The 15,227-nt window shown below is 30.8% G+C and overlaps 1 protein-coding gene across 1 annotated transcript; it reads right to left on the reverse strand.

Moving 5' to 3' along the window:
- Nucleotides 1–944: 944 nt before the first annotated feature.
- On the reverse strand, nucleotides 945–9,187 carry LOC118058101 (probable LRR receptor-like serine/threonine-protein kinase At1g07650). The gene is made up of 23 exons (XM_035070799.2): nucleotides 9,075–9,187; nucleotides 7,509–7,580; nucleotides 7,344–7,412; nucleotides 7,197–7,268; nucleotides 7,026–7,097; nucleotides 6,869–6,940; nucleotides 6,689–6,760; nucleotides 6,536–6,607; nucleotides 6,378–6,449; nucleotides 6,210–6,281; nucleotides 5,987–6,058; nucleotides 5,703–5,768; nucleotides 5,026–5,082; nucleotides 4,879–4,914; nucleotides 4,737–4,771; nucleotides 3,758–4,137; nucleotides 3,485–3,680; nucleotides 3,247–3,387; nucleotides 2,804–2,922; nucleotides 2,467–2,677; nucleotides 2,095–2,335; nucleotides 1,545–1,695; nucleotides 945–1,459 (listed from the first exon to the last, which is right to left on the reverse strand). Exons 1-23 carry the CDS (start codon nucleotides 9,176–9,178, stop codon nucleotides 1,082–1,084), a joined length of 2,832 nt encoding a protein of 943 aa, XP_034926690.1. The 5' UTR covers nucleotides 9,179–9,187; the 3' UTR covers nucleotides 945–1,081.
- Nucleotides 9,188–15,227: the final 6,040 nt, after the last annotated feature.

Raw genomic sequence — 15,227 nt, forward strand, 5'->3', positions numbered from 1 at the left:
ACAACATGATCTTAACTCTTCTTATTATATGAAACCATTTGACACAAAAATATATTATTTTGGTGGTTAAAATCATCTCCATCAACAATTTTCTTTCTTTACATTGGAATTCGACGATCCCCTCTCTCTCCTTCACTAAAAATGAACTAGAAAAAATTAAAAAAATGAAGTTCCATATCAAAATTGAATTTTTGATAATTAGAGAAACCAATTACCTAATAGATAAAAAAGATAGGAGACTAAAACGAACTTCACAAGCCAATTTAAAATACATTATCTATTTTACCCTTTTTTTTTTACTTTAATCCTTTGCCTTTCAATTACCCTCCCTCCTAAAAAAATATGCAATTGGATTCTATTTTGAATTAAAAATGATTCAATTGTGTAAAATAAAAATTCAAGGATCATAATCAAAAATACTGAAAATAGCTTCCTATCTGGCAAAATTTAATTTTTTTATTTAAAATTAATTTTTTATATTTTAAATTTTTTTTAATATGTTAATGTCAAAAATAATTTTTTTAAAAAATAAAAAATATTATTTTGATATATTTCCAAGTGAAAAATACTTTGAACCACAATCACTATCATACTCTTAAACACTTTCATAATAAACAAGGAATCCAACTCCAGTTTAACTTAGCTTTTAGTAACAAGTTTTTTTATTGTAATTATTATTTATTTAATACAAAATAAAAAAAAAACATAATATATATCAGTCTTCACAACTCTGACTATAAATATTTAAAAACAATGATTTAATGCAATAGCTATGAATACTCATAATTATAACTACTTTATAATTTCATTTACAAAATATTTATGTTTTAAAAATTTTATATTTACTCGAGGTTCATTAATCAAACTTAAATAATTATTATTATAAATAAAAATATATATTTTAGCATAAATTATTAAAGTCAATAATACATATAATCACTCCATTCACTGTAGGATATATACAGTAACGATTCACTGTAGGATATAAACACTAACTATAAAAAGTACTTTTGTGACTGTTTAGTTTTAATCTGTTTCTTATTCGTGATTTTTCATGATAAAAATTTTGTGGTTCGTGGCATCAGCTTTTACTAATTGGATAAAGATCCTGGGCCGATGACGAGGAAGAAGCAGTCCATGGTCCCTCTGATGACTTCACGAGGGACTGAGTTTCACTTAAACTTCCATTGACAGAAGATTGAGCAAACTTCTTATGTAAGGCCGTAGCATACCCTGATGGATCACCCAATGTGCTTGGAACCATGACCAGTTCCTCGACATCAGTTTTTCCTTCAAGCATGCTCACTACTGTAGACATTGTAGGTCTAAGTGCTGGAGATTGATTTGTGCATAGCAGGGCTACATTGATCATTCTAACCACTTCTTTCTTGTTGAATTCAGACCCCAATCTTGGATCAACTATCTCCATTATGTCCCCATTTTTTTGTAAATATAGAACCTGAAATAACCAAAAAAAATAGATATATAGCTGACCAAGAGTAAACATGAACAGACAATTAAGAGACTAAATGGGCATAGCTTACCCAATCTAGAAGGCATACAAAATTTTCATCCCTCCTAAATTTGACGTTGTTCATCCCAGAAACAATTTCCAATGCTACAACACCAAAGCTGTATACATCTGCCTTGTAAGTTAAGTAACCATATAATGCATATTCCGGTGCCATGTATCCCCTGCACAGAAAGAATAACTCAGAGACATTTTACTAGTTTGCTTCTCTAAAACATGTAAAAAATGCTAAATGTCTATTGTTTGTTTTTGTTTTCGATAGGAAAAATTATATTTCTTGCAGCCTAAACAGGATTTCGAACCCTGGATGATAATGTGTTCATTTAGAGGAACACAGCCATAGATGGGGAGGCCCTGATCCATGAGAACCCTGCAGTGTGTGATTTGAACCCTAGATGCCTGCCTACCACATATTTTTAAGCTAACCCCTTCCATCGGCACCTGAGCCCAGTCACAGCATCATACTGTTTAAGACTAAAAGCTATCTTAGATAAATGACAATACTTGTGTGTTTTCCTTACAGTTTGTTCAATAAACCACTAGTGTTAATATCACAAACTCACATTGTTCCAGCAACTCTGGTGTCGATGTGGGTGTTGTCCTCGTCATCAAGCTTGGCCATTCCAAAATCAGATATCTTGGCGTTCATGTCCTTGTCAAGAAGGATATTGGTACCTTTTATGTCCCTATGAACAATTTTGAGTGTCGACTCCTCATGCAGGAAAACCAGACCTTTCGCTATACTTTTACATATCCTCTGCCTTGTACGCCAGTCTAGCTTCGTTGCCTGGATTTCCGTTGTCCCTGTAATCATCATGCATAACCCAACCCATCAGCTTCTTCTTCACTAATTCCATCTATGTGCCATTCAAAGAACTTGTTTTCTTTCTCATTACTTTACATAAGATACTATGGGGAAGTGATCAGAGGCCTACCGAACAAAACATGCGCAAGGCTATTGTTTTCCATGTATTCATATACCAGCAACAATTGCTTCCCCTCAATGCAACATCCATACAACCTAACAAGATTTGGGTGTTGCAAAGCAGAAATCATGCCTATTTCGTTCACAAACTCACGATTCCCCTGCTTTGATTTCGCAGAAAGCTGCTTAACCGCAATAGGAGTGCCATCTGATAGTACTCCCTATAATGAGAATAATTTTAGACAAACAAAATAAGTTCACTGAGGCCATTCCTTGATGCTTCGATAAGAGAAAAGAAATAATATAGTAGACAAGTAGCTAGACAAAAACAAAAATCTGTACTATACTTTGTAGACGCAGCCAAAACCACCTTCTCCAAGTTTGTTTGCTGGATCAAAGTCATTCGTTGCAGCTTTGATTTGTCTGAAGGTGAAGATACCAGTAAGCAGATCTAACCCAACAAGTTCTGCCCAAGGAACAAAGAGGATATGTATCTATTAGTTGTTCTGCATGAATGATTCATCAAAGGAAGAACACAGATGGTTTTTGCAGTCCTACAAGTAAACAGCATTGAGATTGATAATTCCCGTTGAAAAAACAATTGTTAGAGAGTAATATAAAACCATTCATTTAGCTTCATCTTTGGATTGAGATAATTCTTTGACAAATGTATGCATTCATGGATAGACATACAGCAAATAAGATGCAGAAAATTGCTTATTGCCGTGTTATTTTAGTGACTGGATTCCTCACTAGAATTTGCAAAATCAAATAAACGTATCAACTGTACCTCGATCCCTCGATTTCCTTCCTCCCAAATAACCTTTCCACCAGAGAGAGGATAGAAGTATGAAAACGAGGAATAATGACAAAACCACAGCCCCAGCGACAATGAATCTCTTCCTGCTGCCTTTATGAGGAGGCTTGAAGTCTAGGCAGAAATAGAATTGCAACAAGAGCAAGTATTGTCAGATGACAGTACTAATTATTCCTTCATTACAATGCCATTCCATTATATGTCAACCTACCAGATTCCACATCAATGGCTGATATTAGAGGACCATATATTCCTTTTTTGGGAGACGTTGTGGTTCCTTTCCCAGCCCAATGAAGGCGGATCTCTAAAGCTCCATTAGTTACAGGTGCTGTAAAATTATGAATGTATACCTTATCCACCCCTCCCGCTTCCTTCACAATATCAAAATCCTTCAACACAACAATGTCCTGCGAGAACAATTCTTCAATTAAGCTGTCACCTATTGCATAAGGAATGAATCTATGATCTTTTAATTAATAGATACCTGAATATAAACATCAAATATCCGTCTTCCTAGACTGTAGTAGGATCTGTTATCCCTCATTACTATCTCTGCAAAGTGCAGCTTGACTTTGTAATTCCCATTTCCCAGACAGCGAACGTAGTATGTAAGAGACAAAGGCGTGAGGCGTGCATTTGTGTACAATACAGAGTCGTCCATTCTGAGCATGGACTTGTTTTGTGCTATGTAGTTATCCAAGGAAGAATCAATATCCCAGAAATGTCCTGTGGTACTTATTTGCCAATCCTCCTCTCTTTTGGGCACATATTTTACTGCACCTCCTGGCTCATCATCTGCTTTGTAGATGGTGTTTCCAATGGTGGCTTCTGGTCCCCCACAATTTATGTGCACTGAATATTGCTCTATATACAGAAATAAAAATGTTCATGGCCACCGATATGATTAAACAGATTATAACACAAGAATGTTAGGATCAGAGCGTCTGCTAAATCGGAGCAAACAGAACAGAAACAATCAAACACAAAAGCAAATTAAGATTTTGTGATGCAGGAGCATCCTTTTCCTCCTAGAGTGGAAATCGTTGTGCGACCCACAATGTAAATGCCCACACAAAGGCCGATGGGATGGTCCACACATAATAGGACCTTTATATTTATGACAGAGACAATAGTATCTACTGAATATAGGAATAAGTTTGACTGTTAACATTTGTCTAGGCTTTTGGGATCAACTGGTTGTTTATTCCTACACCAGTTGAAGGTCTTAGATTCGATTTCTTTCCAGAGGTTGATGATGCAGAGCATCTTCCTCTTGGGATGGAAATCCTAGTGGTCGGATCCATGATGGGGTAAAAGGACCATTGAGTTTATGACTGAGATGCTATGATCCAATGAATATAGAAATAAATTTATAGTCTAGGCTGACAGGCTGTTCCTGCATCATTTTTCTGTCTAGTTCCAGGTGAAATGAAAAAGCGGATAGCTTTACAGATTAAGAGTACCTTCTAAACAAGCACTCAGGCACTCAACAGGTTTCCTGGAAAGATTGGCCAGATAGAATCATCAGCTTATTTAAAAGAAATGACAGAGAAGAAGAAAATAAAATGATCTATGTTTTAGATATTTATCAAAGTAGAAGCTTACGAATAGTTCCCTCCCCAAGTACTTTTGAACAGATTTCTGGCAAGACAAGAAGAGTCAAGTTTTGTAGGTTATGAAGTGAATGGTGATGTAAAAAGAAGCAGACTTTCAAAATCAAAGATAAGGCAAGGAAAATGAAATCAATCTTACCGTGTTTCTCTACATTTTGCTTCCGAAGTAAAATTGTTGTAAGAAAGATCGATTTCGCTACACACAAAGATAGCTTCCTTAAACATTCAGCCAGTAGTTCAGAAATTTTTAGAAAATCGCATGCACATATTATAGACAGATACTTGGAAGATATTGCAATCGGTTGGCTTTTGGTTACCATCTCAAGACAAAAAAGATGAATAGACAGAAGAGATGAAGACAGTTGGGACAGAAAGGACATGTCTTCACCTCGTGTCTTTTCTAATTTTAACAATTAAAAATTCAATCCAAAATTATCTCAGAGACAAATTTATTTTTATATCTTCATCTTCATCACTGCAACAAAACCATTTTTGTCCGTGCTGTATTTATCCTTTCTATCAGTATAGCTTGGACAGAAAGGACACTAACCAAATGAAACCTTGGAGATAGTTTGATCATTCATGCACAACTGTACTGAAAACTATCTGGAAACCTGAAGTTCATGATTAAGCTTTTGGGTTGAGAATGTTACGATAAAGGCAAACTGAAGTTGATGATCATTTCTGTCTTTCAGGGGAGAGTTAATTAATAAAATATTCAATAATTCTAATTGAGTAAAAAGAAAATATATTACGAACAAAAATCTCAAAAATCATAATTTGTAAAAAAAAAAAAAAAAAAAAAAACTAACATACACGCGAGGACCTCTTTCGTTGATCCAATTTGGGATGGGTCCTGTAAGCATGTTCCATGTAAGATACCTATGCAGAAAGTAAGAATGGTCATTTGGTTGAACACTTGTCCAAGGCTATCATTACAGAAGACTATCTGGAGAACAAGTTTATCATCATATTTGTTGTACTCGACCTGGCGACAAACTTGAAAAAAGGATTGAGCCAACTTTTTTATTTAAGCAAATGCATATTGACCCATATGGCAAACATTAATTTCAGAAGGTAATATAATATAATATACTTACATTTTCTCCAAGCCTTCTAGGCCATCAAAATTTGTTGGAAGAGAACCATTTAATCTGTTGAAACTGAGATCCCTGGTTCATAATGCATTTTGAAAGTTACTTACAAATAATAATGTAGCTGCAATCTAAAGACAGCAGCTCTAAGTATCCATGAGATTCACACTTCAATCTTCATGTAGATGAATGACACAAAGGATGATGTATAAGGGATAGAGTAAATTACAAAATTTTCAGCTTTGCCATTCTGGTCAAATAAATGGGAAAATTTCCTGACAAGTTGCAGTTGCTCAATAGCCTGCAATATACATTAATTTCATGTAAGCTAAATATATACTGTGTTGTAAATTAAATTGATCCTGGTATGAGAGTATCAGCTGCGAGAATAACTCACAGATACTTAATGCCTTTTATAGATTCTAGGTTGGGAAACTCTGAACCATTTCCAAGTAAGTTACTTATTTTTCTGCTCAATATTAGACAACATAAAAATGTTAGATGTTTGGGATTAAACTTGTAACTGGGACCATAAATTTAAAACAAATATCTTACAGATCAGTTAGAGTAGTCAAGACAGAGATGTTCAAAGGAATGGGTCCAGTGAAACCACCAGCTTGGATCTCTCTGTTAATACAAAATTAAAGGGGGATTAGGGTTCTGCTTCAGTGATGAGATTCAGAGCTTGTGGTAGAAACTAGCACATACAATGTATCAAGTTGTTTCCAGCTCTGAATAAAATCAGGTATTCTTCCAGTGAAGTTATTGCTGCTAAGCCTTCTGCATTCGCCGAACGGAAAACACAGAATCAAGAAACTTGGAGAGTAAATATCAAATACTGCAACTAATGAGTATGATGCACAATAACCATGAGAAATGAGAACCTACAGTTCCTTCAATCCGGTAAGATTAATAAGAGCCGGGGGTAACTCTCCAGTGAGATTATTGGCACTGAGAGTTCTGCAATCACAAAAGGAGAAAAACACTTAGCATTCAATAATCAGTTAGGACTTAATTTCAAATGCAAAAGGTTGAATGAACTGACAGATTCTCCAGGTTAACCAAGCCTCCAAGCTCAGGGGGAACAGTTCCGGAAAACATATTGTTCTGAATGTTCCTGAATAAATGCCAACTCTCAGGATTACTCCTGACTAAACAATTGAACAGATTAAATAAAAAAAAAAGCCAAGAAATTGACTAGTAGAAAAATGCATACAGGTAACTAAGTGTGGTAATCCTTCCCAGATAGCTAGGAATCTTTCCTGCCAAGTTATTCACTCCGATAGACCTGTTGTTTATACAATCTATTAATTATGAGTAAGCAATTCCTTGGCTAGAAAACATGAACGCAGAATTTTCTTACAAATATTCCAGCTTGGTATTAGCCCATTCAGATGGTATTTTGCCACTCAGGTAGTTGGCCCAGAGATCTCTGCAGAGCCGATAGAGTTCTAATAAAATCGAATCATACAATACAAATTCATGGTGCTCAATCTGTAGAAATGTAGTAATTTGAAGAACTGCTTACAGATGTTTAAGGTGTGGTAGTTTCTCGATAGCCTTTGGGAGAGTACCGTCAAGATCTTGCCTTTTGAGATATCTGCATTGCAAGAACACATGCACCCATCAACTCCTCAATACAAGGTAAGAATTCAAAACTTTCAACCATTGCAAATCAACAATCATAAGTCAAGAAAATACAAGACAGACCATTTTCTTCGCTGCAGATCCTTTCTTTGCTATTCACTACATGTTTAGCTTGTTTTTATATAATTTTACTGCTAATTAATTGCATCTGAGTTTCTCAAAATAAAATTCAACTATCGAATGGGGTTTATGAGGAGATTTAATCCACCACAAATAGTCCTCCACTGTATTATTTTCCGTGCTACGGATTATTTTTTTAGCATAAAAAATTATTTAATTATTATTAATATGTTTTCTAATAAAAAAAATTTATTTTTTAACTTGAAATATAATGCATATTAAATGACATATTTTTTAAATATTTATTCGGTGATATATTGGATGATATTTTTTTTTTCTAATATTAAGACAATAACATATTAAATTGATCATGTTTACCTTATAGAAAAAAATAAAAAAATAAAAAAATTATAAAGATCAATTACTAATCAACCCAATATTGTTGAAGGATAAAATAGAAAACAAAAGAACAAAAAAAGCTACCCAAGTCAACCACGGTCAACCTCCAAACCCACAACTCGAGTCATGAGATCAGGATAACCCAATAGAAAAATAAAATTAAAAAAATATATATAAAAATCAATTTCCAACCAATCTAATGTTAAAGGTTGAAATTGTACAAAAAATCAATTAAAAAAATAACAAAAAAAAACCCTAAGTTAACCCGAGCTAACCTATTAAACTTGTAACTTAGGACAAGAGACAAAATAACACCATAAAAAACAAATAAAAATTTACAACGCTCCATTTCTAATAGATCTAATGTTGAATGTTGAAATCAAGAAAAAAAAATTCAAATCATTTAGACCGAAATAACTCAACAAAAATCAAATTGAAAAAAATTACAAAACTCAATTTTCAAAAAACCTAATAGCGGAGGATAAAATTTTAAAACAAAAATCAGTTGTAGAAGGGTTAAAAAAAAAAGAGATAACTTTACAGAAATTAAATAAAAAAATGACTAAGCCCAATTAAAAAATATTAAATTAAAAACGAACAAAAAAATTAAAAAATTAAATCTGGGTTAATCTGTTAAACTTGTAACTTGCATCATGAAATTAAAATAAATTCATAAAAATATAAAAATGCCATTACTAACATATTTAATGTTAAAATCGAGAAAAATAATTAAATTTATGACATCACTATATTACTAATAAAAAGAAACGAGGAAAATTATGAAGCAAAATTCATAAAACAATCTAATATTAAAATTATTTTTTAAAAAAAGAAGATTAAAAAATATATTAAATTATTGAAAAGTAAAATTAAAAAAAAAATAGAGTGTAATATTTTGTTAATTCCTTCAATTAGCCCCATCAGAATCCTTCATACCTCAAATTTAAACTGAAAACAAAAGCATGGAGTGGCAAGTGGAGAAATATACATGGCAACAACGTGGCACGCTCCCCCAGGAAATGAGCAGTTGCAAACAACTTTATTGTCAGCATCTGGCTCTGTAGGTAAAATTGTATCATTGCACAGTTGCATATTGCGATTCCAGCCTTTTTTGCCCAGTTGTGTAGCTACTTCAAGCAAGGCTCCCACTGCATAAATCAAAATTAAATCAAAAAATTTTGCAAAAAAACACATAATTCTGCTAAAACCTCACTGGAAGATGCAATTAGTAACATGGTTACAGAATTAATTCGGCAATACAATCAAATTTGATGACTGCATTATCGAAGAGTATGATACAGTGAGGACTTTGCAGATAAAAACACTCCTGCTTGAATATGTCTTCCTAAACATTAAAGAATCTGCCCATCTGAACCAAATTATATATATATATATATATATATATATATATGCATATGTACCTTCATCAGGAGCAAGGCTCAAATCTTGGGCCTCCAAGATAATTGCTCCCATGCAAAACATTAGTAACAGAAGCACAAGTAAGCTAGACGTGATTCTCAAGATATCAGAGAGTGCAGGAGCCATCTTCCTTAGTCTGCAATCCACTTCAAGAGTTATTTAGTAGGCTGCCTGGAGATGCATTATTATAGTCGACCTTTCATGATGTGGGGTCTTTCTTACCTTGTCTTGTATGCTTTCAGCAGGCACACCACTGTTAGGTGGGATTAGTAGCCGGAACCTAATACTATTGAATTTTATTGGGCTGTTAGATATTTTTAATTTAATTTAATTTTATATTTGGATTTTTTTTATTTAATTCTTTTATTAGATAGTAAAGAAAAAAATAAATTTATATTACTCTTTTAATATTGTATAAAAATTAGGTGATGATAATTTGTTTTCATATCAAGTTGGGTTGAATTTCCTTATTAAAAGATGTTGCTTTTTACCTTTCAAAAATAATTTAAAATTTTTTGAAATTTTTTATTTTTTATTCAATTCAAGTTAATATTTTTTTTTATTTTTTTTGTATTATTTTGATATGATGATATAAAAAATCAATTTTAAGAAATAAAAAAAAATTTATTTCAATATATTTTTAAAAAATAATCATTACTTAATAATATACCAGTTAGCATATTGGCCTGTGCTCCACAACGGGTCGATAACAAATTTTTTTCAAATATAAAGATGTTTGAGTTAGGTTAAATGCATGGAATGTATTTGCATTATTCTCATCTTCTACTAAAGTATTTTCTACAATAGCATCATAAATAATGCATAGCGGAGCAGCGTCCAATATACTGACAACTAATTTTTTTTCCCTTTAATATTTTTTTTAAGATATTTTCATTTTTTAAAATTTTCTCTTATTGATTTTTTTCATATTGTAAAGAGCAAATAAATTGATGTGAATTTTTTTTATGTTGTACAAAAGTTGAGTGATAATAATTTTTTGTCATTTTTAGATTGGGTTGAATTTTTTTATCAAAGCATGTTTATTTTTGCGTTTTAAAAATATATTTAAAAATTTTAAAATTTTTAATTTTTCTTTACTTTAAATTAATATTTTTTGATGTATTTTTATTATTGTAATATGATGACAAATCTAAGGATCGCAAATATACCCAAGCCCATGCAAAGCCAAACCCAAGTATATGTGGAGCCAAATCCAAGGTTATTGGATGTAGTTTTATTGCTAGATTCAATATACTTAAAATTATATTTTATAATTTTATATTTAAAATAAAAATTATTATTAACCCGCTCTAAAGCGGCAAATCAATATTATAAAATGTATACATGAGCAAACACTTAAAAGTACAAGTTTGGATGTACTAGACGCCTGGTGCCTTTCCATTTTTTGTCTGGTCAACGGGAAGATTAGCAAGTAAAAAAATATAATAAATGTCACGGGAAATTGGAGAGGAAGTATCCGAACTAAGGAAGAAGAATTTTACGTTCACGTATTCATTTTGTGTGTGAAACGGAGAAAAGAGACTCACTTTATATAAAGATTTCATATTCGAGCCTCACACAGGTAGCTTCCTAAAAAGATGGTATATCAACATGATTTGATTATTATCTCGTGATAATGAAAAACAGAAACAATAAAACCATATATGTGTGTGTGTGTGTGTGTGTGTATATATATATATATATATATATTTCTGAAATAATTTTACAACGAATTTTAAAATAAAAGATACAGAGAAGAGATGCTATATTTTCAGACATAATATTTTTTATTTTTAAATATCTTTATAAAAATATATTTATTAATCCAATTGTATTGAATAATCTCTGAAAATGAAATATCATAAAGAATATCATTTCAAAGTTGGATTCCTACCGGTCTCTCTTGGGTGGCTCTATGAGATTCCGTGTGTTGGTTTTTCCAGTCCTCCACACTATTTGATCAAAATACTAAATCAATTTTTTATTATTATTAATGGAATTATTCGAGCAACCACATAATATAAACTTTTAGTTTGGATACACCTTAACTCATTTGTTATATTGCTATTATAATTATTATTGACATTGACAAAGTATTTTGTTTCTCCAAACAGATGCATTATAAAATTAATATAAACCAATGCTTATATAAAAACAAAAATTAAAGTTTTAAAAGAGAATGTGTCAGTGAGTTAACTTAAAATAATTTTTGAAATTATTAAGTTTATATTTTTTAATTAAAATAATTATTTGATACAATAAATTATATCATAAGCAAATTAAATAATTAATATACGACTGCAAATCTTTTGACTCTGATAAAAGAAAAAATTAACATAAGCCTTAAAATGCTATCTAATTTCCAATTATTTCTAAAAATTATTTAATTAATGAATTTATATTATTTTTTTAATATATTTCCAAAATAAAACTGTATTAAACTAGGAATTTGTATTACTATTTTGTGTTTAATTTTATTAATTTAATAAAAAAAATAGGACAATAAAATTTAAAAATAGATAATATTTCGGTTGTTAAAATTATATTATTTTTGTTAAAAAATAACCTCAATCTAAGATTAAAACTACTAGATAAAACCCAACAAACATTTTTATATTACTTTCTAAAAATGATATGAGAAATATTATTAGGTATAAATTTAATTACTTCCAACATGATCATATGTCGAAAATAAATCCAAAAACCGCAGGAATATCCAATAGCAGACATGATATCATTTACCAACACGTGTAAGGTTACAGTTGAAGCTAATGATTCTTTTTGTCGACGACTGGTGCTTATAAATTTCTCATCAATAATTCAGTGCCCATGCCAGGACAACATATCCTGCTTCCATCTAAATTCTTGATAACCATTAAAAAAAATAATAAATAAAAACTAACAATCTGTTTGGAAGTATAATGTTTTTATATACTTTTTAAAAATATATTTGTCTTAAAAAATATTAAATTTATATATTTTTTAGTATTTTTAATAATTTTAATATATTAATATTAAAAATAACAAAAAAAAAATAAAAATATTATTTTAATATGTTTTCAAATAAAAATTACTTTTAAAAAAGTATAATGCACTACATCATCATCAAAGAGATAATGTTTTTACTTTATATCATCTCACAAAATTCATATTTTCTTTTCTTATTTTGTGCCTTTTTTTTTTTTTTTTAAATCTATGTTTTTCTATTCTTAATTAAAAATATATCCTTCTAAGCAAAATTTATTTGACTGATATATATGAGTATTTTTATATTTTATCATTGTTTTTTTTCGTAATCAAGTTAACTTAAAAGTAATTTAGTCATTTAACAAATATTAATATTAATAAAACAAAGTGAGTCACATATGCATTTCACATATTGGTGTTTGGCACTCAAACAATGACTTCTGGGTAGTCATTCAAGTCATATTGATAGCCTCTGCATCGCCCAAGTCTATGGCCTACATACCTTTGAATTGGCTCATTCATCTTTCTTTTTTTTCACTTTCTTTTTTCTTTTCTCTTTGGTTTCCATATCTAACCCTTCAAATTTTTAAAGCAACCATTTAATTTGATTTTCCTTCCAATTTGGTCCATCTTTATATAATTGGATTTTTTTTTCAATTTCATCCTCATTTAATTTTTTTTTATCTATTAGATTTGATCATCATTCTTTTTATTACTATTTATTTTATTTGAGATGGTTTTCAAAATTGATTTTTTTTAGGATTTCATTCTCCTTCAGTTTTTTTTTCCTACAAGATTTGATTCATATTCTTGTAATTGTTATTTTTTCTACTTTGATAAATTTTTTAAATTAATTTTTTTTTCAATTTCATCCTCCAACATTAAATTGGCTGGAGATTGAGCTTATTAATTAAGCATGGGTTAAGGATTTCACGAGTTGCGGATTTGGAAGATTAACTTAGGTTTAGGAGATTTTCCTGAATTTGTTTGGTTGTTTTTTTTCAATTGTTAAGCTCATGTTTTATTTTTAGTTTCATCCATTGATATTTATTTAATTTGAGATTAGACTTTGTTATTTTTTATTTTCTTTCTATATGAATTTTCACCGAGTTTGAAAATGACTGAGGTTTTTCTTATACGATATATAGATGATATTATTATAGGATTCCAATTCATCTCATAGTTTTTTTTTTAGTTTTTTATAGGAGGCTTCAACAATCATCTGACCTTGAGCAAAGCAAGAAATATCTCATTCAATTTGAAAAATTCAAAGAGCATTGCTTTGTGAAAAACGATCTCTAAGGTCTTCCTATAGTTCTTGTGTTGTGGTTGAGAAAATAACATTGTCTACAATGTCTTATGTGAGTTAATTAAGGATCTAAGAAAAAAATAATATTATTGTATTTTTTCCATGAGGCATATTCATCTAGCTTTTTTGTTTCAATGACATGGAAATGGTTCCATTTATAAAACCTAGCTTGGATTTGGCATTCAACAAAATCATCATGGTCGTGCACCATATAAGAGGCTTTGAGATGAGCACCATATCTGGATGATCTGAATGGTACAAAAAATATGGATTGTTGTTTAGTGGTTGATGTTCCTCTATGATGATTGATAGTAGCAAGGAAAAAAAAAAAGAATTACTAGAAAGGCTAGGGTATTGAACCTAACTTTATTACCATGTTAAGAAAATAAAATAGAAATTTGTATGTATTTTTTTGTATTAGGAAACATCTGCTTTATATAAAAGAGTTGCTATAATTATGCTGTTTTATTATAAGTAGTCTAAGTGTAAAAGGAAACTAAAAATAATTACAAAAAAATTACATTAAGTAAAATATATTCTCTTTAAATGAACATATATTTCCTAATACACAGAGCATTCTTCATCATTCTGTACTGCTTATAAAACAAATGGTTGTTTGGATTAGTTTTCTTTTACCATCTTAACATATAATAGTGAACATCATAAGTTCAGGCAACAACAAGCACATTAAAAACACTGATGGGATTAGAGAACATCAACACCATAAAAATTATAAGGTAAACCAAACACCAAGCAGCTTATCTTATGTAGGATTACTAGGGGTGCTAAAACCTTCCCTTTACGTAATCAATCTCTTGCCTTAGAATCTCTAAAAGACCAATTAGGTTTTCTAATGACTATAATACTAGGTAGCGACTCCTTTTTTCATAAAATAAAGACCCTAACATCATTCCCCACTCCTGGAAAGGGTTGCCGCAACACCGCACTCTTGTGAGGGTGTGACAAGAGGGAAAGACCTTCTTGTCCTGCCTACAGCGCATTTGGGGCAAGAAGATGGCAAGTAGTGCCATCAAAATGGCATCGTTTTGTCTATGTTTTTTTATATAACAGTGAATGAAACGATGTTATTTTGTACAAAATATGTTGTTTAATTGAAAAGAAAATGACGCCAAAAAGTCTTTGTTTCCAAATCAGTCCTCAATTGAGATTTTGGTTTTAAGAATCAATTCAATTGCATCCCTGCCAAATTTAAAATGTTAGCTTTGAAGTTAGTCCCCTTTTTCACTTTAATCCTTGGTTTTTAATTTTTGCATTTTGACCCTCAATTATTCAACAAACTTTCAATTTCTTTAATTTAGCCCCTGATTCAATCAATTTTAGCCCCTATATTAGCATTTTTTCCAGTTTGGTCCTTAGTTTTGGATTTCTTCAATCAAATCCCTAATTGCCCATCAAACTTCAATATTTATGCAATTAAGTCCTCGA

Source organism: Populus alba, chromosome 19 (assembly GCF_005239225.2).
Source record: "Populus alba chromosome 19, ASM523922v2, whole genome shotgun sequence".
NCBI lineage: Eukaryota > Viridiplantae > Streptophyta > Magnoliopsida > Malpighiales > Salicaceae > Populus > Populus alba.

What these genes read in the sequence shown, in the direction of transcription:
- LOC118058101 (XM_035070799.2), bottom strand. Translation starts at nt 9,178, where the DNA reads ATGCAACTGTGCAATGATACAATTTTACCTACAGAGCCAGATGCTGAC. An exon ending in GCGTGCCACGTTGTTGCCAT is followed by an intron (nt 7,581 to 9,074) that starts GTATATTTCTCC and finishes CTTGCAATGCAG; the next exon opens with ATATCTCAAAAGGCAAGATC. An exon ending in AAGGAAATCGAGGGATCGAG is followed by an intron (nt 2,923 to 3,246) that starts GTACAGTTGATA and finishes TTCCTTGGGCAG; the next exon opens with AACTTGTTGGGTTAGATCTG.